At 36.1% G+C, this 27,906-nt stretch overlaps 1 protein-coding gene across 4 annotated transcripts in view; it reads right to left on the reverse strand.

The window, feature by feature from the left end:
* The window catches only part of LOC144374916 (neuronal acetylcholine receptor subunit alpha-7-like), a 103,571-nt gene extending 81,227 nt beyond the window's left edge, over positions 1-22,344 (reverse strand). The window contains exon 1 of one of the 4 annotated variants that reach the window (XM_078037652.1): positions 22,212-22,344. In XM_078037652.1, coding sequence (XP_077893778.1) covers positions 22,212-22,220 — 9 coding nt within the window. In that variant the 5' untranslated portion in view covers positions 22,221-22,344. Of the gene's footprint in view, positions 1-2,011; positions 2,035-22,211 lie in introns of those variants that run through there. The other 3 variants (XM_078037656.1, XM_078037653.1, XM_078037655.1) reach the window with 3 other exon arrangements.
* Between the last annotated feature and the right edge of the window lie 5,562 nt (positions 22,345-27,906).

Below are 27,906 nucleotides of genomic sequence, written 5' to 3' on the forward strand. Positions count from 1 at the left end.
GGGCTTTTTTCTGTTTTTACATAATTGCAATACATTATTCCAGAAATTCTTTCAGATAATTTGTGAGTAGTGAACTTTGACTCCTTATATATGTGGGGGAAAAATATGTGTGTGTGTGTGTGTGTGTGTGTGTGTGTGTGTGTGTGTACATTTGCTTTTCTACTCTTGGCTTTGCAGAGTCTAGGATAATAAGTACTTTCCTGTCTGAGCTTTGACATTATCAAGTCCTGTATTTTTTGATAAGAAAGATATTATGAGCTCATTCTTTTAGAGAATGGTTTTCCTCTATTCAGCTGGATGAATAAGATTTTTTCTTCATACTTGGTGGAATGAAATTGAAATACTGAATGGATCTTTTACATTTAAGCCGCATGTCTCCCTTAAACTCTAGAAACTAAAAGGAAAAACATCAATATTTCCCATTTGCTCAGTTATTGAGATAAAATCAGACTCAAGTCAGAATTCATTCCAATATCTACTTTTAGTCAATGGTTTCCAAATACAATTTTCCACTGAAGGACTCCATGACAAGGCAGATCCCAAGGCTGGGTAGGGGGAGGAAGGTACACACACTTTTGCCTGGGGTTTCTCATATTATATTGTGCCTGAAATTCATAGAGAAATTATCAAGGATCATGGAGGCCACAACACTAAGATACAGATGCCAACCAAATGACAATGTCAGCATCCAGAAAGAAAAATAACTACAATGAAACAAAACAAATTAAATACAAAAAGAAAAAAAATCAGTAATTCAAGGGCAAATAAAATCTCATTGTCACCTATCTAAATGGGTTAACTACTGCATAATTTTTAAATAAAATGAACAGCTAAACATAAAATACCCTGAAAACAAAAACACACAAAGAGGATTGGGTTGAAATCCCCAAATGTCCTCGACCTAGACAAGCTGTTCATAATAATGAAACAACATCCCATGTGATCATTGAAGACACATAAGTGAGGCTGTTTGAAAACTTTCAAGTTATGTATACATAGATGATGCATTTAACAGCTCTTTTCAAATACAGACAGTGACATAGACTCTCAATGTCATACAACCAAAGCTACCTACTTATAGGAGTGACAGGCCTGAATCCCCCATACACCCTGGCTCCACACTCACAGCCCTTTCCAATGTACCTAGTATATTCAATAAGCAAATCAAAAGGAGACTTGCTTTCCCTCCAAAAGAGCAGTATTTCTGAAATAAGTGGTATCCTCCCAGTCCAGACAAAAGTACAGGGTGTATCTCATCTAGAGCATTTCCCCTGACAGTAAGTTTGAAGCATTTTAATAGTACTTCTTTCTAATTCAATGTGCTTTTCAAGTGATATCTAGAATACCCAGGAAGCCAGGGAAAGCTGCCTTTGTGCTAATACATCAATGACCAGCTGATCCTCACTGGAACAAAACGCCACTGGAAGGAAACATTTCCTGTCATGAATATTGCTTTCCACTTTGTACTTTAATCCACTGCCCATAATTTTCCCTGTCAGAAACAATGAAGGTGCCATCTGTATGCTGCCATTTTAATACTTGCCTGATGGTTATTATCAAAAGATTGTCCTGGATCACTATCACTGTGTTAAACTGTTACATTCACAGAACAGGATGGAGAATCCTATAGAAACTTCCTTCAGCTGTGTGACATTCAGCCCTTGGGTACAGAAGCCTCAATTCAATGCCTCTTGTTCCTGTAGTCATCAGTTGGTATATGCTATTCCCAAGCCTCACTGCTGAGAGAAAAGTACCTGCTGCAATTTCTACTTATTCTGGAGTTGTAAAATACAACACCATGAACATGAAGAACAGGAAAGTCTCAAAGCCAGATATGAAAAGATCTTCCTGCTTGAAATATCCCAGACTACCTGAAATTTACCTAACTGCTTTCAACTATCTATAGGATATACCCCTAAAAATAAAACAGATATGTAAGTCAACTTTCCATTACTGTAACAAAATACCTGAGATAGTCCACTTAAAAGAAGAAATGTTTATTTTAACTGACAGTTTCCAAGGTTTCAGTTCATGGTTGATTGGCCCAGTCAACTTGGACCTACAGCAGCACAGAACATATAGTGAAAATCTACTTACTTCATAGTGGCTGGGAAGCAAAGAGAAAGGAAAGATCTCTCTTCAAGACTTGCCCCCAAAGACCTAAGTTTCTTCCACTACATCCCACTTCTTAAAGGTTTACCATCTCCCACCAGTGCCATGTATGGAGGACCAAGCCCTCAAAATAAAGGCTTTTAGGGGACATTTCTGATACAAATTATAACAAACATAAACACCTGAATATTTGCAAATATCAGGATCCTATGAACTTTTTATCCATTTTAATCAACGTATTTATTATTCTGTAAATTTCAAACAAGAAATTTTATTGATCTTTAATATACAGATATTTTAGGCAAATGTAAAATATTGATTCAGCCACAAATTTGCTGAGTAACTACATTTAATAAAAATGTAGAATACTTTTTGTAATAAATATAAAACTTTTATAAAGAAATCCTAGTGTTGCTTTAAAATAGTGTTTTCAAAGCTTTTAACTAATTGATTTTTAAATCCCAAATATGTTTTACTTTATAAGGTATAAAGTTAAGGTTGTCCAAGATTACATACCCAAAACTGCATTACCTATTTAAATACCATCTTTAAAATCAGTTTAGCTAGGTTTTGGTGTGCTAGGTCACTTTGCAAACATTTAGTTTGATTTTCCTTCAGAGGCAGATTATAAGATCAAACAAAAAAAAACATCTCCATTTCATTCATGAGCCACCACCTTTCATTATCAGACCCTGCTTTGAGGGACACATTGTCATGCCTAATAAACAAATTTTTAAATAAGAGACCATTGACTAGAGGCTGTCCCCATACTGTTACTTCTTATGTAACAAATATCAACCTAACAAACCCAAGCAACCATAGTGAAATCTAATTTGGAAGTATAATGAACAGCAAAGTTTCACCCAATGATAACCAGTCAGGTTTCAGTCAATCACAGGTAACCAACTGATAAGACCATGCCCACATAGGCAAATGCCCACCTGTAGCAAATCAGATGATTTCTATACTTCTGCATTCCACCTATAAAACCTTCCTGATTTTTCTACTTCTGCCTTTGGCTTATAAAATCTTGCTACTGGGTGAAACTCTCTGAACCTCTTCTAGCATTCAGTCCTGCCTGATTCATGAATGCTTCTTTGCTCCAATAAACTTCAGTAAATTTTCTTTTAACAAAATCTCCTCTAAAAATAAGAATATCCCTGAAGAATATCCATGCTTAAAGCACTTTAATCTTAGGAGTCTAGATTTTTTTGATATTTTAATAAATCAAGAAATAGAAATATAAGAAGAGTATTAAAATAGTCATAATAACAAGAAATAGAGGCTGTAAAAACTAGCTGTCTTATGAAGATATACAGCAATGGGAAATCCTAGGACAGGGTCCAAGGCTTCTCATAAATCCTTCTTTACTGTTAGCTCTGTAAATAATTATGTCATTTCAACATTTCTAAATATTAAAAACTACCACAGCTAATATATTTTCTCCATAGTGGATAATATGATGTATAAATGTGATTTAGTTTGACAATCATTCATTCATCACACTAGTAACCCTTTAGTCTTGAAAAATAAAAGGAATTCATTGGTCAAGATTTCTCTAAAGCTACTTAAATATACTTTAAACCACACAAAAATTCAGTTCTAGATGCAATACAGATATAAATAAGAACAATAAAAATACAATAACAAAAACCTTATTAAGAATGTATAGAATCAGGCTGGGAGTAAAACTCTGCAGGAAAAGATATGTTTAGTGTATCTGAATCCCTGGGTTCAATCTCCAGCACAGACAAAAAAAGAAAAATATCTTAATGAATGTGAGGAAAAAAAAATACTTTTAAAACATGGCATCATGTGCAGTGAACATATAAGAAAGGATTTCTAAGTTGGGCCATGCTAAAGAATTTCTGCTTATCAGAAGACATCATATTCTACAAGTATACTATACTTCCACTAAAAGTTTTCAAAAGAAAACAGAAAGAACATTTTAAAAAGTAAACCAACAAGCCAAAGAGTCCCAAAGAGTCTCAAAGGATATTTGCAAAGTAAGTAACTGATTAGTATGGTTTGGCTATTTATCCCCTCCAAAATTTACTTTTTCATTTCCTTTATGATGGTATTAGGTGGTGGGACCTTAAAGAGGTGGAAGTTATGAGGGCTCCACCCTCATGAATGGACTAATGCCATAATTGCAGGAGTAAGTAGTAGGTCTACCCTCTCTTGCTCTCTCTTCTTGCTCCTATGCCATGTGATGCCTCCCACCATGTTATGACACTGACAGAAGACTCTAGCTAGATACTGGCACCTTGATATTTGACTTTCCAGCCTTAATAAAGATAAAAAGAAACACCTAGTCTCAAGTATTCTGTTACAGCTGCACAAAATAAGCAACAACTAAGGGTGCATGTTCAAAATAGAAAAACTCCTACAAATAAGTAAAAAAGAGGATATACAAGAGATATGAATAAACACTTCTTGAAAGTAAATATTCAAATGCAAAACTAAAAAATGAAAATGTCCTCAACTTTATTAGTAATCAGAGAGCCACTACTTAAAATCACAAGGAAATATCACTCCATCAGAAGGGTAAATTTATGTTTTTTCTATGTTTGCAGTACTGTGGATCAAACTCGGGACACTGAGCATGTTAGGTAAGCAAGCTCTACACTATAGAGTTATATCCAGTGCTCCAGAATGACAATTTAAAAGACTGAAAATACCAAGTTTCAGGGAGCATGAGCAGCAACAAAAACCTTCAAATACTATTGGTAGAAATGTTAACTGATATAACCATTTGGCATCATCTGGAAAAGTTAAAATCATGAACCTATGACCTACCACTACTACCTACAGACCAGACAGAAATGCAAACCCTTTGTATAGAAAGACTGACATCTGAATTAAGGACAGTGTTGTTGAGGAGTTTTGCCCTTTAATGTGTGGGAATTGAGGCTAAGTGGGTAGTGTCAGAGCTAAATTGGATTATAAGGCACCCACTTGGTGTCAGAATTGTTGACAGAAGGCAAAAGTGAAAATAAGCACCAGTTTGACAGCTGTAGGATAGGCCTAGGAAACAACAAATCTAGTTTCTAACAGAACAAAATGTATCAAGAGTCTCTAATAATGATAAAGATAGGAATCCACATGTGTCTTAACATAAGGAAAGAGATTTATATTTCTACTGAAGAGTCAGGATAAAACAGGGATTATATGAGAGAGTCAACAACTGGAAAAGGTAGTATTAACTCTAATGAAAACAAATATATCATAATTTACTCCATGGCTCAGATGTGAAGTGATTGCAAAGATTTTCATATCAATACTACAGATTAATTTAACAAAACCCGATTATGTAGTTTCACTGTGGGAAGGTGGGAAGACAGGGAGATAATTATTTGACAACTGTGTGGCAGTGGAAGTGGGGAGAAAATGAAGAATTAAATCCTCACTTTCGGCAATGATAAGTCCTTAGATGTTGAACATAGCTTACACCAAAAAGTGGCAATATGAGCATTTCATTTAGAGATGTGGATGTAAATTTCAAAGAAACAGCTGAAAGAATATTTGTGGCAGTGTTCTGCATACTAGCGAAAAATCTAGAAACAACCTAAATATCCATAGATAAAATAAGAAATCTTATTATCATCTTACAACAAAAATAAATAAAGTAGAGCTACAGGCAACAACTTGGGGACTCACAAAAATAAATTGAACAAAAGCAACCAGATTCAAAAGATTACATATTGTATGCTTGTATATAAAGTTCTAGAAAAGGGGGCTGGGATGTAGCTCAGTGATAGGGCCAATGCTTAGCATTTGCAAGATTCCAGTTTTGACCACAAGCACTGCAATAAAATAGATAGATAGATAGATAGATAGATAGATAGATAGATAGATACTCTGAATGAGGGAAAAGCTGTGTAGGTGGTGTTACCTTAGGTGGGCTTCCTTTTTGTCAACTTACTGAGTTGTTTTTGATATGGTGCATTTGCTCATATCTATTATACACAAAGTTTTAAATTGGTTAAGGAATAATTTCCAAAATTAAAGCTTGTGTCTCTCCCTGAGCTGGCTGGTGAGTTAAAGTTTACTTCAAGTGACAATAAAATGTTTTCATAGAAAACATAACAAACTAATGTTTTCTAATTAGTGATTTCAATTGCAAATTTTATCAATTTGAATTTAATGAAATATATTCTGGCAATCAGTGAACAGTCAGTCTTAGCCTAATTTGTTTAATCAAAATTTCCAAACATAATTTATTCTATATGTGAGCTTCTTAAAACATATTAGAAACTCATAATAAATTTCTAAAACTTGAAACCAACTTGAAAGCCACTCCAATGCTTGCCTTCTCTATATATACTAAAGCAAACTGGTTTTCCTTCCTCTAAAGTAGACTTTTTGACTCAAGACAGGAATCTTTTTTTTTTAATTTTATTGATGGTCTATCATATTGTTAAACAGACAATCATGCAAAGCACACTCTTGTTATAACATCATTAAACTAGAGAGTACTTTATCTTGGCAAACCCTTTCTACTCCAGCTACAGAATATACTAAACCAATATTTTTCCTACACACACAAAAAATTTCTGGGTGCTTATGGTAAAAAGATCTCAGAAATCCTAGTCCTAGGGCCAGGGACGTAGTTCAGTGGCAGAGGCTTTTCCATCATGCTCAAAGCTCTGGGTTTAATGCCTGGGACTGAAAACAAACAACAAAAAAAATCCTAGTCCTCATAGCTGTGCTGTGGCCCTAATCCCCAATATAATACGCATTTGGTTGCTTCACCTTGATAATATTAACCTTTTGGATATCAGTTGGCCTATAAACTAAGATAGGAATCTTTACAATTTGCTTTCAGTGATCCAAGAGTAAATTTCCCACACTGAGGATCTCTTACTTGTGGAATTCATTAACAATGACAATGGCAATTTCCTTCCCTCTTCCCTCTGCCACCAACAGTTAAGACTCATCAGCTCCTGCACCAGCAATGGACTCAGAACAGGTGGTCAGGCCTCTTATCCAGGCCTCTTCCTCTGCTGATTTTTATAGAATTATACCAGATTTTACATAACTTCCAACTGGATCTCATATTAGTTTCAGTTGATTATTTCATCTTGCCAGGAGCTGTGACCTGAGGCTACTATATAGCTTCCAATTTGGTATCTTGGAATATGAATAACTGTATTATGTGATGCTTTATTCTACTAAAAATGATATTTAGCAGTGAAAGTAAAGGGTAACAGGTAAGGATAATATGGACACATGTACACTATTTTGTGATACTTTGGAATCATTTTTGCCACAGTCATTTATAGTTGACGTTGACTGTGAGGAAATCACTGAAATGAAGAGCATGTGACTTGCTATTAGAAGATACCAAATGAGCGCTGGGATATAGCTCAGTGATAGAGCATACTTAGCATTCATGAGGCCCTAGGTTCAATCCCTAGCACCAAAATAAATTAAATAAATAAAATGAAAAAAGGATTCCAAATAACTTTCTTTTTTGTAAAACACTACCTAATCCTGATTTTTAAAATAAACCAATAAGAGAGCAGAGATTTTCAATGGCATCCTTCCATAACAAGACTATTTCTCTTTCTTTAACAGCATGTCAGGAATGAACCAGGAGCTCTGAGAGAAGTGAATTCTTTGGGGGAAAACCTTCAGAGGTAGACTTCAAGGGTATCATTTACAACAAAGTCTCCTTTAGTAAAACTGCCCATAATTCTCAGCCTGTAACAGTAAAAAAAAAAATGTAGATTTATGTTCTTAGAGCCAAAAGCAGTATTGACAGGGATAAAACTCTACTGCAATAAATATGGATCAATTATAAAGGAGCACTATAAACAAGTTTTAATTTAGAATTTCAATTCTGCTATCAGCAAGAATAACAATGTTATCAGCAATGTTAAGGAGGTAGTGTTAACCAAACCTTGAATGAGAACAATTAGGAAAGTTGGAAGAAATGCAAAACTCGTGTGTGTGAAGGCACCAGAAAACTCACAGGCAGTAAGGAATTGTAGAGAAGCTCCCGAAGCAAAGGAATACCCTGAGAGAACAACAGGATGTAGGTTACTCTTCCAGAACCATATGGTGATTCTTTTAAAAATTCCTAAGAGGTTAAAAATGAGGAGACCTAGATTCAAGAGCAAGGAAGACAAAATAAGAGTTCAGGAGTTACTGAAGATGAAAAAAAAATTCTAGTAAACTCTGGGTTTACACCCTAGAATGTAGATACAAGAACCAACTTCGCAAAGACTGAAGCCTGGCTTCTTATTTTTTTAATTCCTACATGGATTGAGGTAATCTGTTATTACTGGTGCTCATAGGCTGGCTTTTGATCAGAAGCAAATATAAAACAGGAGTAAGAGTATTTTCAATACCCTCAGATTATCCCTGCAATTTTTCATATGCATTGTTTGAAATGAACTACAAAACCATCAGTCTAAGAAGGAACATGTGAAAATGCCATGTGACTGAAAAATAAGAGGAAAAATCAAAAATAGAAACAGAAGCATAAAATATCACAAGGATGGAGTCATCAGATATAAAATTATTCTTATTGATGTATTTGAGAAATTTTAGGACAAACTTGAGATCTATATAAATTCTAAAAGTAAAAAATACAGTATCTGAAACTTTAAAACCAATTGTATTCCCTGTATTTCATATTCTTTTCCATAATTTCTGGAACTAACAACAAATAGTTAGAAATAAATTATCTCATTGTATCTATCAGTCAACAGAAAATAGTCTGAAGCCCAGAAAGAAAATAACAAAAATTATAGAAAAGAATATGAAATATAGGGACTACAATGTTTTTGTTTGTTTGTTTGTTTGTTTGCTTTTTTTTTAATCGTCACACTATTAACATTTTGGGGCCCAGACAATTTTTTTTTTGCCTTGGGGGGACTGTCCTATGCATTTTAGGATACTTAAAAGCATTCCTTTCCTGGACTCTTCCCAATAAATATCATTACCACCTTCTTCTCCAGTTAGACAACCAAAAAATGTCTGAAGACACTGAAAAATATCCCCTCAGGGACTATACTGTTTCTAGGTGAGAAACACTGGGATAAAGTGACAAACTATGACCAATTCATGACTGCAATCCCAAAGGATAAAAGCAGAATGAAACAGAATCCATACTTAAAGTAAATAATTGGTGACAATTTTCCAAAACTTATGAAAAAAAAAACAAGTAATAGACTCAAGAAGTATTATTAATCCCAAGTAGGAAAAAAATGCCCTATGTACAGCATAGTAAGACTGTTAGAAACCAAAGATCAAAAGTAAAATTTAAAAGCAGACCAAAAAAAAAAAAAAAAAAACAAGAGTAACCCTGAGGGAACAAAACAAGACGTACAGCTGATCCCTAGAAAGTCAATGGAAGTCAGAAAACAATGGGGTGGTACCTCAAAGTGCTGAAAGGAATCACTGTCAACCCAGAGTCTGTATCTCTAAATTATTAAAAATGATAGCAGCAACATTAAAAAAAGATAGCAGTATAAATATATTTTGAAAAAAAGCAAATAAAGAGAGATCTTGCTACTCCCAGGCCCACACAAAAGAAAACACTAAAGGGTAGAAGGAAAAAGATCTCAGATGAAAGTTAGAAGATGTAGGAAGGGGGCTGGGGATGTGGCTCAAGCAGTAATGTGCTCGCCTGACATGCATGGGCCACTGGGTTCGATACTCAGCACCACATATAAATAAAAAAATAAAGATGTTGTATCCACTGAAAACTGATTAATAAATATTAAAAAATATTCTCTCTCTCTCTCTCTCTCTCTCTCTCTCTCTCTCTCTAAAGAAAGATATAGGAAGGGACAAAAGTAGCCAAAATTTAAAAGTTTGGGTAAATATAAAAGGATATGCTAATGTATAAAATAGTTATAATCTGTATTACAGAGTTTAAAAACAGATACAAATAAAATATATGACAATAACTGCACAAAAGTTAGAATTATGGGGTTGGAATGGAAATGGAAATGAAGTGATCTTAAGTCCTCATATTATACAGAAACAGTTATAATTTAGTGTTTCATTATTCATGGATTCCTGCTATAATCTCTAAGCCACTACAAGAAGAATGTATGACTCACAAGCTAGAAGAAGGTAAAACTGGAATCACATCAAATGAGTAGTTCATGCAGAAGAATGTAATAAAGGAGAAAAAATGAATGGAGAAGAGACAGGGCAAAAGCAAATACTAAAGGATAGATTTAAACCTAACGATATCAGTAATCACATTAAAGATCGCCAAAGACAAAGATGATCAAACTAAAGCTTTAAAAAAAATCCATCTATTTGAATGTTCTCTCTGATATGTGGATCTTGACACACAATAATGGGGGAACAGCAGTTCATTGGATTAGACAAAGGTGAACAAAGGGAAGGGAAGGGGATGGGAAGAGGAAAAACAGTAGGATGAATCAGACGTTAACTTTCCTAAGTACATATATGAATTCAATACCAGTGAAACTTCATATCATGTGCAACCACAAGAATGGGAAGTTATACTCCGTGTATGTATAATTTGTCAAAGTACACTCTACTATCATGTTTATCTAAAAAGAACAAATAAGGAATTTTTTAAAAAAGAAAAATACATCTTTGCACTGCTAACAAGTAAACAATGAAACAATCCTAGATGATTTCTAAATTTAAAAAGGAACAGATATTGAACAGAAAGTGATGGTGGAAGTTATACAATAATGGGGAAAAAACACAATTTGATTTTAAAACTTGCAGTTGTTTATAACTTGGCCTATTTGCATCACTTTAAAATTAATGCCTGTTAATATTGATTAAGGCACCATACATGGTTTCTCACCATTTTAATTTTTAAATATTTCTCTACACATCCATAAACATGAAGAAAAGATAGCACAGCTGCACCAGAACGCCTTGGGCAAGGGTGATCTGGATGATCCACATACCCATTCTTTTTTTTAGTTTACTTTGGTTCATGATATAAAACATATACTTCTTTTGTAAATTTTAAGAAATGTTACTTTTCATAACATTATTAGGTCAGGTTTCTAGTTATGCATGTAATGAGCTAGGAAGCTACCACTGTGTCCTAACAAGAAGTAAAAGCTGAACAGACTAAAAAAAAAAAATCAATAGCTCTTCTTAGACCCCAAAAGGGGATTGCTGGGGAAACAGACAGGTGATTACAGAGAGCCACTGTTCACAACAGAGACTCAGAGCAAAAACCACTGTGGAAATCAGTGGGAGGCAGGAAATCTTTCTGGTAATTAATGAATTGCTAAAGGTCCAATGCAGTCAACACTGAGAGTTAAAAACTGCAGAGAGACTTAATCATAGAGGGGCCCCATGATATTGTAGGATTTACCTCCAGGACCCTGACTAGGTTTCCTCCAGTAAAGATCAAAGAAAAATCCCCCTTGTGTCCTTCGCAGGGAAGGGCCAAATGAGCCATTTTGAAATACACCAGACCACTCTGCTCTAAACAAAGCCTGCTCTGAGGAAGAATAAATCCATGTCTCTAAACTGTTGATTTCTTGACAAAGCCTAACTTGCCTGAGGAAAGGAAAATACCAACTGAAGTCTGTATTAGCCACCATGTCCGAAGATGGAGAAAATTACTGAGAAACACTTGTGAGTGTCATAGTCCAGAGGCTTAGGCAAACCACTGAGACCTGATTAACCTCAGGACATGGAGCACTTCCCCTTCTCCCATACCTCATACCTATTGGGAAAGGTCTTTGGAATTTCTTCACCTAGTACATCATGTCTGGCTATTAAGACAATATTACAAGATACACTGAAGGACAACAGATACAATTTGAGGAGACAGAGGAAGCATCAGAAACAGATACGACAGGAATTTTGGAATGATCAGACCAGGAATTTAAAACAATTCTGATGAATATACTAAAGGCTGTAGTGGATAAAGTAGAAAGCATGCAAGAATATATGGGTGATGGAAATTCTAAAAAGGAACCAAAAAATAATACTAGAAATCACAAACATGGTATCAGAAATGTAGAATGCCTTTCATGGGCTTATAATGTGCTAGACATATGTGAGGAAAGAAATCTCTTAGCTTCAGGATATATCAATAGAAATTCTGAAAACTAAAACAAAAAGAGAACAAATACAGTAAGAAAAAAAAGGAACAGAATATCCAAGGACTGTAGGACAAGAAAACAAATCACGTATACATAATGGAAGTACCAGAAACAGAAAGGAACAGAATACTTGAAACAACAATGACCCTCAATTCCCCCAAGTTCTTGTCAATCACCAAACCATAGACAATAACTGCAGGGAAGATGTGAAGTAGGATAAACTGCCAATCAAATAAAAAGTATACATCTACATGTATGATTTTCAAACTAGAGAAAATAAAAAAAATAGAGACAAAATTCTGGAAGAAGCAAGAAGGAAAAAAGACCTTATCTATAGAGAAGAAGAAGAAAAAAAAAAGATGATTACATTCAACTTCTCAGAAACTCCGGCAAGCAAGAAGATGGGAGTGGATATTTAAAATGTTGAGAGAAAAAGCAACAACAACAAAACCAGCCAAACTGGATTTCTGTACCCTGAGAAATTATCCTTCAAAAGTGAAGAAGAGGGCTGAGGTTGTAGCTCAGTGGTAGAGCATTTGCCTAGCATGTGTGAGGCACTGGGTTCGATCCTCAGCACCACATATAAATAAATGAATAAAATAAAGGTCTATATATATAAAAATATTTTTTTAAAAAAAGTGAAGAAGAGCTGGGTACCTATATTCCCAGTGACTCTGGAATCTGAGGCTAGAAGATTACAAATTGGAGGCCACCCTGGACCACTTAGCAAGATTCTGCCTATAAATAAATAAATAAATAACTGGAGATATAGCTCAGTGATAAAGTATCCCTGGTTGCAATCCCCCAACAAACAAACAAACATAAAATAAATACATTTATAAACAAACAAAGGTGAAACCATACAAACAAAAGTTGGGGAAATTTGTTGCCAGATATCCTTCATTTCAGAAAATCTTAAAAGAAGTTCTTTAGAGAGAAATAAAATGAGTAGATTTGAGGTCAGAAACTCAAATTTACAAAAAGGAAGATTGCAAAAAAATGTATAAGATACATATATTTGTTTTTCTTATTCTTACATTGGTTAGCAATCATGTATTTGTTTATGTATGCAGGACTATTTTGTTACTATAATGTAATCACACTATCTCTGAAGTGGTAACAATGCAATAAATGGAGAAAAACATATCATGCCAACAATTAACAAAAGAGTAGAACTTGGGTTAGCTGAATGCATATTGCAAACTCTAGGGAAATCACTGAAAAAGTGAAAAACAGAACTAAAAAAAGTATAACTGATATACCAAAAAAGAAAAGGGAATCATGTAGAACGCTCATATCCAGCCCAAAAAGGCAGAAGACTGGAAGAACAGGAATAAAGGTTAAGGACAACAAAGAGAAAACAGTAAAAAATGTGGTAGATAATAAGCCAACGGTATTAATAATTAACTTGGAATTTCAATGATCTAAATGCACCAATTAAAAGACATAAATCATGGAAGTGGACCAAAAAGAACAAGACCCAAATTTACATTGTCTACAAAGCCCCACATTAAATACAAAGGCACATTCAGATTAATTAATGAAGGTAAGCATATCTTGCCAACACTAATTTAAGAACACTATACTGATTTCAGATATAGAGGCCTTCAAAGGGTCATTACAAAGGGACCTAATTTTCTAAAAAAAAGTCAAAATCCTTAACATGTATGTATCTAACAAGAGGATGTAAAATTATATGAGGCAAAAACTAATAATTTCAAGGAGAAATAGATGAATCTACTATCATAGTTGGAGATTCCAATACAAGTTTACTAAAAATGGACAGATGCAGCAGGCAGAAAATCATTAAGAACACAGCTGAATTCAACATCATTAAACAACTGGCTATAATCAATATCTATAGACCATTTCATCAAATAGCAGAACTGCATTTTTTAAGATCACACGGTCCATTCAACAAGACAGAACACATTCTAGGCCATAAAGCATTGTTTAACAACTTAAAAGAATAGTGATCATACAGCGTATACTCTAAGTTCTCAATAAACTAGAAATCAATAACTCAAAGATAGCTGGAAATCCCAAGACATATAGAGATCAAAACTTCTGAACACACAGATCAAAGAAAAAAATCTCAAGAATTAATATTGTGAACTAACTGAAATAAAGACATAACTTATCAAAATTTGTGAGAACTAGTAGAAACAGTGCTTAGAGGAAATTTTAGAACACGGAATGAACATCTCAGGAAAGAAAAATCTAAAATCTAAGTTTCTACCTTAGTGGGAAAGACCACAAATCTGAACTAAACAGAAGAAATATTTATAACTGAAATTTATGAAATGGAAAACAGAAAATCAATAGGGAAAATGAACTGAAATAAAACCTGATTCTTTGAAGCCACACTAACCAAAAACTAGAGAGGATATACATTACCAATATTAGAACTGGAAAAAAAAAGTACAACACTATAGATCCAATGGATATTAAAATAATACGTAAAAATACTATGAACAACTCTATGTTCACGAACTTGAAAACCTACATGAAATTCATAATTCTTTGAAAGACATAATGTGTCAAAGTTCACACACATAAAAATAGGCAATCTGGGCAGACCTATATTTATGAAATAAATTGAATCGATAATTAATAATATTCCAAAAAGGAAAGCATCAGACCCAAATGGGTTCCCTGGCAAATTCTACTAAACATTTAAAGGTAGAAAATATAACAATTCTCTACAATCTCTTTCAAATGGCAGAAACAGAGAGACTACATATTAAATCATTCTATGAGGCCAGTATTACCCTAATGACAAAATCAGAGACACTATAAGAAATGAGGACTACATGCTCATGAACAGATATAAAAATCCTCAACAAAATTATGAGCAAACTGAATCCAACAATGAATAAATATAATTATACACCATAGCCAAAGGGATTTATTCCAGATATGCAAGGCTCACTCAACATTCAAATAGTAATGTTATCCATCCCATGAACCAGCTAAAAAAGAGAAATCATATAATCATATCAACTGATGCAGAAAAATAGATGCATTTCACAAAATAAACATTGATTAACAGAAACAACCAAAAAATCAGTAAAGTAAAAATATAGGAGAACATCCTCAACTTGATAAAGAAAATATACAAAAATCCTACAACTAGATACACATTTAATGGTAAGAAATTCAAACTTTTCCACTAAGATCAAGAACAAGGCAAGAATGTGCCCTCTGATCACTTCTTTTCAATATCATACTGGAATTACAGCTAATGCAATAAGACAAAAAGGAAATAAATATACACAAATTGGGGGGGATAAAATTGCATTATTGCCAATGTCATAATTGTCGATGTAGAAAATCTGAAAGAATTAACAAATTAAAAACTCTCCTGGAGCTAATAAGCCATTACATCAAGGTTGGTGGACACAAGGTTAATATGCAAAATCTAATCACTTTCCTATGTACCAGCAATGAACAAAAGAACTTGAAATTTAAAACATAATTTAAGCCTGCCAAAAGTAGACATCTGGGTTTAAATCTTTAAAAATTATGTACAAAAGTCTGTATCAGAAAAACTGCAAAATTCTGGTGGAAGATATAAAAGAACTAAATAAATGGAGAATAAATTTATTTTCACAAACTCAATATTGTCAAGATGTCAGTTCTTCCCATCTTGTGCTATATAGATTACACTGTAATCCCAACCAAAATTCCACTGATATTTTGTAGATACTGAGAAATTGATTCTTAAGCTTATATGAACAAGCAAAAGACCCAGAACAGTTCAATACAATATTGAAGGAGAACAAATTTGAAGGAATAATACTATCCAATTTTGTATTTACTAGAAAACCACAATGGCCTTGACAGCATAGTGTTGGTGAAAGACAAATAGATCAATGGAACAGAATAAAGAACCCAAAATAGACCCATGTAAAAATATTCAACTGATAGGCCTTTAAACAAATGATACAGCAGCTACCATCTATGTACACACACACACACACAAAAGAATGAATGAATGAGTCAAATGACACATACCTTCACAAAATACATCTCAAAATTTATCAGATTGAAATGTAGAATGCAAAACTATACATGTCCTGGGATATAACACGGGAGAAATACCTAGTTGACTTTGGGTATGGTGATGACATTTTATCCACAACACCAAAGGTATGATCCATTAAAGAACAGTCAATAAGATGGACTTCATCAAAATTAAAAAAAAAAAAACTTCTGCTAAGTGAAAAATATTGTCAAGAGAATGAGAAGACAAGACAAACACTGGAAGAAAATATTTGCAAAAGACACATCTGGTAAAGGAATGTTATTCAAATATATATATATTTCTCATAAAATTTAATAAGAAATAAACATGCTGACTCAAAACTGGGCCAAAAATCTGAATGGATAGAGATACAGATGGCATATAAACCTAAAGATGTTCCACACCATATGTCATAGGGGAAACACAAAGTAAAATAACAATGAGATATCACTACATTCCTATGGGAATGGACAAAATCTAGAACAGTGACAATACCAAATACTCCCGAGGATGGGGAGCAATAGGAACTCTCATTTATTGTTGATGGAACTACAAAATGGTACAGCTACTTTGGAATACAGTCGGACAGTTTATCATAAAAGTAAATATACTCTTACTATTCATTCCAGTCATTATCCTTCTTGATATTTACCCAAAGGATTTGAAAACTTAAATCTACATAAAAACATGAATACAGGCATTTATAACAGCTTCATTAATAATTTGTTAATAATTTCCAATTTTTTGAAGCAAATAAAGTGCCTTTCACTATATGAAAGGATAAACTATGATATATCCATAATATAATATTATTCAGTGCTAAAAAGAAATAAGCTATCAAGTCATAGAAAATGGAGAATTTAAAATGCATATTGATGATGAAAAAGGCGATTTGAAAAGGCTACAAACAGTATGAATTCAGATGTGTGAAATCCTGGGAAAGGCAAAATTATGCAGATAGTAAAAAGGTACTCAGCAGCTGCCAGAGGTTGGAGTAGAGTATAGAGATGTAAAGGCATAGCACAGAGGGTTTTTAGAGCAGCAAAAGCACTCTTCTGTACAACACTATGGTGGTGGAAATTTACCATTCTATCTTTGTCCAAGTCCATAAATATGCATATCACCATCAGTGAAACCCCAATGTGAGCTCTAAACTTTGTGTGATAATGACAGGTCAGTATAGGTTCACTGAATGTAACAAGTGTACCACTGGTGGGGGATGTTGATAAAGAAGGCTAGGCATGTGTGGGCATGAAGGTATATGAGAAACCTCTGTACCATCCTCTTAAATTTGCTATAAACCCAGAACTTCTAGGGGAAAAAAAGTGTGGAAAAATAACTTTACTGGGATAATTTCCAGATTTTCCTTAGGCATTTGTTCTCAGAATGTGTTCTATAAGTGTAATCTTTATAAATAATATGGGATAATATTTAGAGTTGTAGCATTTTTAAATAGTAGTGAGTAAATGCAAAATCATAAATCTGATGAGCCTGAGCACAGGGCCACCAAGGGGAGTTCAGAGGAACCACAAGGATACTGGGATACTGGGATACCTAGGATACTGGGCTCCACAACTTTGTTGCCTTCTGCATTTAGGTAAACTCTAAATGTTTAATCACTACTGTCCTGTGATTAAAACTTCCAAAAAGTGGACCTGAAATCCAAAATCTATAAAAATTTCAAAAATCATCTGTGCATAATTATGTGTTTTATATTTGTGCCTAATTATATATTGATTCATATTATTAATATTAAACAACCTTGCCTTCTGGACATGATTTCATAACTATGCACATTTATTTTATGCAAATCAGCTCTTACAAAGGTCTTTAGATGTATGTGTCCAGGTGACTGACCAAATGGCAAGAATAAAGGAGAAATATTATGAAAATTGTTGGCAGTTTAGAATCTTCCATTTGCATCAATTCAAAATGATTTCTTATGTACTATCTCATTCCCATCCCAGTGACAAGCCCATGAGGTTAATAAATTAATAATCATCATAAGTCAGAGTATGCATTTAGGAATAATCGAGGTACTTTCACTTAACAAACGTTTCCCTTTCTCCACATTCCCACAGTATCATTTTAGGTTTGACCTTGCCGTTGTTGTTTCAGTTTGTCTCCAAAAGTTCAAGTGTTGGAACTTTAATTCCTCAGTGCACCATTATTAGGAGGTGAGGGCTAGTGAGAGGTGGTTGAGTCATGGAGACAGAGCACTCATGAGTGGATTAATGCCTTTCTTTGGATATTCTGTATGCTTTCTTTGGATACATTCTCATGAGACTGATTAGTAACCCCAAGAACAGGTTGTTCTAAAAAAGGTCACCTTTGGTATTTTGCCTCTTCTGTGTCTATTTGCCCTTCTGCTTTCTGCCACAGATTAAAGCAATACAAGGCTCTCATCAGAAACTGAGCAAATGCCAGCACCATATCCTTTGACTACCCAGCCTCCAAATTCAAGAACCTCTTATAAAGTACCCAGTCTCAGTATTTCAATTTAGCAACAGAAAACAGACTAAAAAAGACCCATCCTCATCTCTGACATACATTCCTCCCTTCTCTCCAACCTATCCCACACACAATGTTCTAGTATCATCTAAACACAGATCTGATTACTTCCCTCCCCTACTCAGGAATTCACCTTCCCACTCTCTACCTAGTGCTTTATCAATTCCTTTGAAGACTCTTGTTTTGTCCTCAAAACATATTCACATTTTTTACTGTAATCAATAGTTTACACTTGTTACATTTAATAAAAAATGTCCTGGTTTAGATTGTTTTCATTTCTAGGAAAACATGCTACAGCAGCTGGTCTTTCAGCTTCATGAAATGCTTGGCATGCCACTTCCTCCTGTTCTCTTAGGTACCCAGACTAGAGCCCAGGGTGAACTCTGCAGAAGCATTCAAGACATCTCACACATTAACACTTCTACCAAAGAAAAATCATAACTTCCATCTTGCTAGGTGTTTTCTCTAACACAAAATAAAAGGATCAGTAAAGCTGTCAGTAACCAGGTCAATACTGTATCTCTCTTTTAGAACTTCTCAAAACTCAGCACCACATAAAAATAAATAAATAAATAAAAGTATCATGTCCAACTACAATAAATAAATAAATAAATAAGACCACCCAGGAATCAGGAGCCCACCTTGTTGAAATGTGTGCCTCCTTCACTGCATTTTTCCTCTCTCTGTTCTCATTACCTGGAAAGCCATTCCTACTTTCTCCAACTGGCAAACTCCACTCACTTTTAGAAAGCCAATCACTTCCTTTTTGAAACCATTTTCAGCCACTATAGTTGGAAATAATTATTTTCCTTATGCAGATCTGCAGCACTCGGTATATTTATGTTAGATTTCATCAATATAGTAAGCTTGGATTTACTTTTTTAGTATCCCAAGCCAGATAATGAGATCACTGAAAACAGAAATTATTCCTTGCTCATCTGTAAATTATCAGAATCTAGCAAAGTTCATATTATTAGCCCAATAAATGTGTAGAATAAATTGACAAAAGAGTAAATGATCTTTAATGAAAATAAAATATGTAAAAACATATGCCATTTCCCTAGCTCTCTAAGAATTCCTTGCCGACAAAAAGTAGAACAATAATATGGCGGGGCGGGGGGGAATGACTATGGTCTAGAACAGCCCAGTCAGATGGGTAAATGACCCCTAGAGTTGAATTTGTAAAGAGAATCCTTATCAGCCAAGATTTTCCACATAGATCCCTTATGAGGACCATAGTGTCTCTGTCCAGGGTGCTCAGATTTCAGCTGGAAAAACCTGACTTTGTTTCTTAACAAGGAAAAGCCAAGCAGAACTAGAATACAAATGATTGCATATTTCCTTGTCTCATTTGGAGACTTCTTTCTCATCCAGGATGTTAGGACAATCATATTCAATTTGTTACAGTTCAGTCAGTTTAAGTAGATTGTGCTGACTTTGTTCCACAAAATAAGTTACCCAGTCCAAAGGAGGCTGCAGATTTAGAAAGAAGGACCTGTGAGTTAGATGTGGGTTTTCCTCACTACCCTTTCTCGAATCACTATGTGACCTTAGGCAGACTACCACACCTTTCTAGGCATGGACTTCCTGCCCTGTAAGTATTCTCTGATTAAGATAGAGCAAATCTTCAGTGAATCATAAGTGTGTGTCAAGAACTTTCACTTTTTTAATCCTCTCAAAATCCTGTGAAGTGGATATTATTATTCTCATTTTACACATGAGAAAACAGGGCTTATAAAGCTAAAGTAGTTTTCTCAAGGCCACTCCACAGCATTGCCTGGTTGGGAAGTTCAATCCATTCACAGCTAGATCCACAGCCAAGGTGACTTTAAGACTTTCTCTGATTTCCCCTTGCATGACCTCTGGCTGCTGATGGTCATCTTCACATGTTTTTATAACACTGGAATGGTCAGGGTACACAGTGTTTCCTCAAGTCATTTTTCTATGGAAATGACTACAGAATGTGCACACTCACAATAACCCATTAATTGCTAAAATATCCATTCTATTTACAGGAAAGTCAAGATTCAGGAGACTCAAGAAATTTACCTAAAATCAACAACCCAGAGATCAACAAAGCCCAAAGGCACCAAAATCCCAAGAACAAATCCTGAGCTCCTTAAAGTAACACAGGAGCTGTTCTATAAAGCAAGTACATCTTACAAATGCCCTGGAGTCTCTATGCCTCTTCCACCCCAAATCCTCTGCACCTCCATTGCCCTGTGACCTAGAACTTCTTTTTCAGTTTGTTTCCCTAACTTGATATCCCTATCCTCTCTCCTTCCCTGTAGCCTGTGCTCCATAAACAGCAACTAACTCATAAACCAGTAATCCAGGTGACAGTAGCTATCTTCCCCTAAATCTCTCAAGATAACTTTTCCACATCATCACACATACATTCAATATCTAAAACAGGATTCTTCCTATAGGAAGAAGTACACATTTGACACACATGTAATATCAGAAGGAAGTCATTTGTCACTGCAATTTTAACTAGATTAAATGACAAATACGTATCAGCATGGCCATGTGGGTAACTATTTGCAGGATTATGAAATGTCACTATCATCTTATGCCACTCTTCCTGAAACCTTCTGGTGGCTTTTAGCACTTTCTAGCTGGAGTTGTGGCTAACTTGCACACCTCTTTCTTATGGTATCATTCCCTCTCCATGAATATCATTATTCCTTTGCCCCACCCTACCCTAATCCAGGCACTCCAGAACAGAATTCAATGCCTTATGTGGACCAGACATGCAAACCTATTCATAATGAATCAAACATTTTGCAAAAGTATCAGTACTGTATGAAGGATATACCAATGCATATTGAATATTCAAAGCAGTCTAGAGGAAAAAATAAGAGAACAGTGCACAGATTTGCCAAGTGAAATGGGCACTGGTAAGGCTGCAAAGCAAGAAGAGTTCAATAAGAGCTGGAAGCAGCTGCCTGAAGGGACAGACAAGTGAATCTCTGGTGTGGAGCCTTGAGTTCTCCGAGGAAGACTGCCAGAGGAAGATTCACCAGAAAGGTAAAAAAAAAAAAAAAATCTCCATTACTCAAATGGGAGGGGAGTCCAAACATCCACAGCTCGCCCTAGGACAAACCTACACGCTAGTAGCAGCAGAAAAGCCTAGAACTGATTAAATTGACACTGAATGAGACCATTCGCACACTGTTCTTGCTACTGATTCCTAACATGGAATACTTTCGCCCTGTTTCTAAGCTGAGGGAAAGGTGAGACCCAAGTTCTCATGCACAGGTAGCCTGGGCGATGAAAAAAAGCTTCACCTGGTCCCTCCACAACAGGCGGGGAGACCAAGGCAGCCCGTGGCAAACTGAAGTCGCGGTCAGATTGCTGGCCGCCTCGTCCGGGACCAGCTAGGAAGTCCGGGCCAAGCTACACTGCTTGGCAGTCCCTGTGCTGCCACAGCCCCTAGGAGTTGGCGACAGGGAGATGGCATCCCTGCAGCCGGCGCTGGGACTCACCACGTCCATGATCTGCAGAAGGCTTAGAGAGAAGTAGACTGTGAGCGGCTGGGAGTCGTTGGCTATGGGCCTCTCCAACGGGTTGTAGTTCTTGACCAGCTCCTTGTAGAGCTTCCTCTGGAACTCGCCTTGCAGGGACACTTAGGAAGAAAAGAGCACCGGCAAGCTGCTCAGGAAAGGCCCGGGGAGAGATCCCCACGCCCCCCTCTTCCTTTTCCCTCCTGCACCCCTGCTCGCGTCCCCCGCCGCTCAACCATGCAGCCCAGAACTGCAGCCCCGGCAGCGCCCTGCTGCCCCTCTCTGGCGGGGATACCCAACCTGGCCCCCGAGCGGAGCGCAAAGAGCCGCCCGGGATCCCGCGGAAGAGTGGAGGACAAGAAGACGTGTCGGCTTTACCTTGCAGGAGCGACGCGACCAGCGCCAGCCAGACACCTCCCCGGATGCCGCGCACGTTGGTTCCCAGAGCTGCCGCGAGCCGGCGCGCCGCCGTCTCGGCTGTCAGCCCGGGCCTGCGCCTGAGGCCGCGGAGCCACCTCTCCCGCTTGGCTCCCTCGCCTTTAAAGAGCCGAGCGCGCAGCCGCCTCGCCCACCCCCGCGCGCCTCTCCACGTGAGGAGCCCCGCCCCCGGCCTCCTCCCCGCCTGCCCTCGGGGGAGGGCCGGGCGTTTTCCTGGCTACCTCCGGAACTGCTGCGCCCGGGTGAAAGTGCTAGCACTTTGAGCTGCTTACGCTCTGGGTACCCCCATCCTAGTTTCCACTAAGCGGACCCCGCATCACGCCTCGGGCAGGGGCTCTCCAACGCAGGATTCTGTTCTTTGCGTTCTTTGTCCACTTTGTGCGCCCTCCTGCTCTCAACCAGAAGCAGCCTCCGACCACTTCGAGAAAGTCGGAAAAATTCTCGGATCCAAGACTCCCTCCTCCATATCAGCGTCTAGGTGGCAGCGACACGGAACCAGGCTTAGGAAAGTCTCTCCAACAGGATAAGACAGATCAAAGAGGAAGCCCTCTCCAACATCCCTTAAGCCCCGGGTATTCTTTTAGCAACCATTCCCTGGACATCACCAGCTGGATTCTGGGCTGGGTTCTGGATGTGCGGAAGGCAATCTACAGAAAAAGAGAGGAGCTGCAAATGTATGTTTTGAGATTCTCATTAGATAGCTTGATTTATTTCCATTCGTTTTTAAAAAAGATTCAGAATATTGAAAAGTTAACTCCAACTCCTGTTGGACTGACAACCAAAACCTGATGGTATTATTTAGGCCTTTTTGGGTCCCAAGTGGGATTAATAGGCAACGAAGTTACAGCGAAGACAGCCGTAGAGATCTGGGCGGGGGGAGAGTCCTGAATGTTGAGGAGGGGGAGGAGGTGTGGTTCTGAAAAGATATGAAAAGGGGCTGGAAGAGAGGTACTAGGGAGGGGCTTGGAGAGCTCTGGTAGTCTCTGTCCCGCTCCCAGAAACAGGTTACAGAGAAACAAATATTCGGGGTTTCCTGCGCCCCTGTAGGGGGCGCTGTCGTCCGCTGTCCAGTAGACAGCTCATCTAAACCGCCAACTGTGGAGGAGGCAACAGCAACAATGTTCGCGCGTTTCTGAACTAAGACGGGATTTTAGAGTGACACTAAGAACTAGGGAAAGGCTCACGAAAAAAGTAATTGAGTTTAAAGTAGTAGTAGGAATGGTGTACTGACCCCCATAATTTCAAGGAAATACATTGTCCTTGCAATGAGGTTTCTTGAAGAAAATTTACGTTTGTTAACTGATACATGTATACACACGACAGTATAGGCTTTAACTGCTCTAAGGCCCCAGAAGAAGGAAGACTGATTCTTTTGTGGAAGCGTTCATAGAAGGTGAGACAACTGACCAGGTCGCTCAAAGAGCATGTGTTGTGCCAAGGAAAGAGAACAACAGACAGGTGTGGCATCTGCCTCCCCAAACCCCCTAATCCCGACCCTAGGCATTCCCAAAGGAATGAGCTGCAAGATAAAACCTTCTGACAAAGGCAGTATTAGACAAGGAAGTTAAAACCCAACAACAGAATAGAGAAAGCTCAGAGACATCAACTGGAAGATCTTCACTGGCACATCACCTCATGTGAGTGCAACTTATTCTCCTGCACACATCTTGCAAGGTCTAAGGGCCCTGCCTTCCACCATAAAAGAACATGAGCCCAGAGAAATGTAATTCCCAAACAGAAATGATTCCTTACCATGGTGGCACCCCATTATGTCAGAAATTATAATTAGAACTATAATATTAGAACTATTTAAAATTAGAAACTATATTAGAAATAAACCATTTTAAGGTGGATCAACTGGTCCAAAAACATTTATGCCCTGTACTTTGCTAGGAACCTGAAGGACCCACAAGCACAATCCACTCAATTTACACGTTAGAATGATGTGAGTATAGAAAAATTTTATTCACCATCATGCCAATAAGTAAGCCTGTGAGCTTTACTACATTCAGCTCTGTCTCTGGGATTCAGTTTTGCCTTGTTTTGTTTTAATTGATAAAGTGAAGAAAGGAGTAGGAAATCATGAGTGGAGAGCAGTGGGGCTACTCAGGCTCCACCCTCACTCCCATTCCCAGCATAAAGAAATGGTAAAGAGAACAGAAAATTAATACATACCTGAGCTTCTATAAACAGGGGTCAGAAACATATTCCAAGATAGTTACTAACAAACTGATATTGCTATGATAACCCCAGGAAGAGGTAAACCAAAGATACATACTCAAGGATTAGACTCTGGAATTTTAACACACTCCAGGAAGACAACCAGAACTTGGACGTATGAAAGATGGGGCACTGGAATAAAGATATTCACATAAATCCAGAGCCTGAAAAAGTTTCCTGTTCCATGTAGGAGAAACCAGAAAACCTCAACCATTTTTGAGGGAATTGGGGAAAACATATTTTCTTCTTGGACTCACATTAGTAGAAAGAAGGTACTCCAAAGTGTGTTAGGTTTAGATGTGAAGTACAAATGTGTACTACCCACCCAGTTTAGGATTAAGTATTCCTCTGCAGGAAGACTTCCATAACTTCACAAACAGAACTCCAAAAGAAAGTCATAGTATTCATGAGACTGAGTTCAAAATAAAAAACAAAGCATTCAAGGAAACAGACTGTACATCATAGGGAGACATAGTCAACAGGAAGGGAAAGTCCATAGGCAGAAAATCTATACCCACCAATGGAGATAATACTATGAATTAGTATGTTTAAAGTTTTTGATCATGGTGGATAATGTCAGCTGCAATAATAATCTGCAATTTCCATTGGTTTAACTATCAAAGTTGATTTCTCCCTCTCATCACAATTGAAGAATTCAAGGGACATTCCTGAATGACTGCCTTCCTCCCACCCAGGTCTTTCAGGAATGCAAGATTCCTTCATCAACCAGAGAGTGAAAATAAGGCAAGATCCATATTGAAAGAGTAAATTTAAAACTTTTTTCAACATTAATGAAAAATATCAAACCACAGTTTCCCTTAATTATGGATTTGACTACTGCTGAATTTAATTCATTAGTAGATTTTAAAGGAATTTTTCCATCTATTTCAGTGAAGGATATTACTCTATAGTTTCCAATTCTTGTGGTTATTGTTCAATTTTGGTAGAAGAATTATGATAGCCACACAAACTAAATTGGTAAATGTGTCCTTCTCCTCTATTTTTATGAAATCACCTGTGCAATATATTATTTCTTCCTTAAATATCTGGTAAGATTGGCTAGTGACACTATGTGCCTGGAGTTTTCTTTGATAAAGATTTTTTAAAATATAAACTCAAGTTTTAGTAGATATAGTATAATTCAAACTTTCTATTTCTTCTTGGGAAAGTTTTGTTAAGTTGTATTTTTCAAGAAATTTGTCAATTTCATTTAAGTTACTGGATTTTGGGCATAAGATTGCTTATTATGTTTCTTATTATTGTTGTTATGTGGATAGTGACATCTTCTCTTCATTCCTGCTTCCAGTCATTTGTGTCTTCTTTTTTGAAGATCACATTTTTTTCCTGATCACATTTGCTAAGATGAATCAATATTATTAACCTTTCCAGACAACAACTTTTTTGTTTCACAACTTCATTTTTTATTTTCTCAGTTTTACTCTTCTGATTATTTTTGCCTTATAGTTAGTTTAGGTTTAATTTGCTTACCTTACAGACTTTCTAAGATATAAACTGAAACAACTGGTTTCTAATTTCTTTGAAATGTAAGCATTTTAAAATTCAAATTTTCAATTTCCTTTTTTTTTTCATTTTCTTGTGATTTCTTCTTTGACCAATGGTTTATTTCAAAGTGTGTTATTTTGTTTTCAAGTAGTTCCATCATTTCTAGATATAAAATATTTATATATTTATAACTTACATCCTTTGTGTTCACAGTACATTCTCTATGATTTCAACCCTTTTAACTCTATTGTGATTACTTATAACTCATTATATGGTAAATGTTCTATCTTGGTGAACATCCCATATGCACTTGAAAAGATTTCTGAAATTGTTCAGTGAAAAGTCATTTAGAGAAGTTGATAGTGTTGCTCTATCTATTCTTTATTGTCACTGATTTTTTACTTTTTATAGATTCTTTGATTTTTATTCTATTCTCCCTTTATTTTTGTCAGTTTTGCTTCATGTATTTTGAATTGTTAGTATGTGTATATGTGTAAATGGTTGTTATGCTGACAAATTGGCTCTTATAGCATTTTGATATATTCTTTTTCAATTCTGGATAATACTCCTTTTCTTACAGTCTATTTTGATATTAGTATAGCCACATCAGTCTTCTTATGCCTGCTATTTGCATGGCATAACTTTTACTATTTTTCATAATTTTCTATTTGAAACTCATACCTTCATATTTAAAGTATACCTTCAAAATGGCATGCAGTTGGGTGTTGTTTTCTTCTAATCTGAATACCTCAGATATTACTTAGGGTGTTTAGTTCATTTCCATTCAGTGAAATAATTGATCTAGTTAGGTTAACTGTGGTTAAGTAGATTAGCATTTTATTAAGTTTTCTAGATCTTCAATCTATTTTTGTAACCCTGTTTCTACTTTCCCCCACCTTTTTTGTTTGTTGTTAGACAAAATTTTATATACTATTTTATTTTATTTTCTCTTTTAGCATTTAATTATGGTATTGTGCATTTATTAACCAGCCACTCTAGGGATGGCAATATTCACTATTAACTTGTGCCTGTCTACTGCACTTACTACTGTACTATTTCCTGTAAACTTCAAAATCCTAATAATAGTAAAATTACATTTTCCTTTCCCATCCTTTTTACGATTATCATCATATATTTAACATTTTCAACCACAGTTTACATTCTATACCTCCTACTTTAGATCTTTTTGCCTATTCCTAAAGTCATGAATATATTATCCTTCTTCTAAGAGGTCTCTGATTTTACCTTTCACAGTGAGATTTTTCACCTATATGAAATTAAATTTTATGTGTGCCATGGCTAGAATAGAGATTCATTGTTTTATATGATTTCTTATTTTATTCAGTTTACCCAGTACCATTTAATGAAAAGTTGACATTTTTCTTCCTTCAGTGTTATTTCACCTTTGTGTATCAGATAACAATACACATATGGGTCTGATCTATTTATATTTGAATCAATATTACACTCTCTTAACTACAATAGCATTTTAATAGGTCTTATACCTGGTAGTACA

This window comes from Ictidomys tridecemlineatus, unplaced genomic scaffold (genome assembly GCF_052094955.1).
Source record: "Ictidomys tridecemlineatus isolate mIctTri1 unplaced genomic scaffold, mIctTri1.hap1 Scaffold_95, whole genome shotgun sequence".
Classification (NCBI taxonomy): Eukaryota; Metazoa; Chordata; class Mammalia; order Rodentia; family Sciuridae; genus Ictidomys; species Ictidomys tridecemlineatus.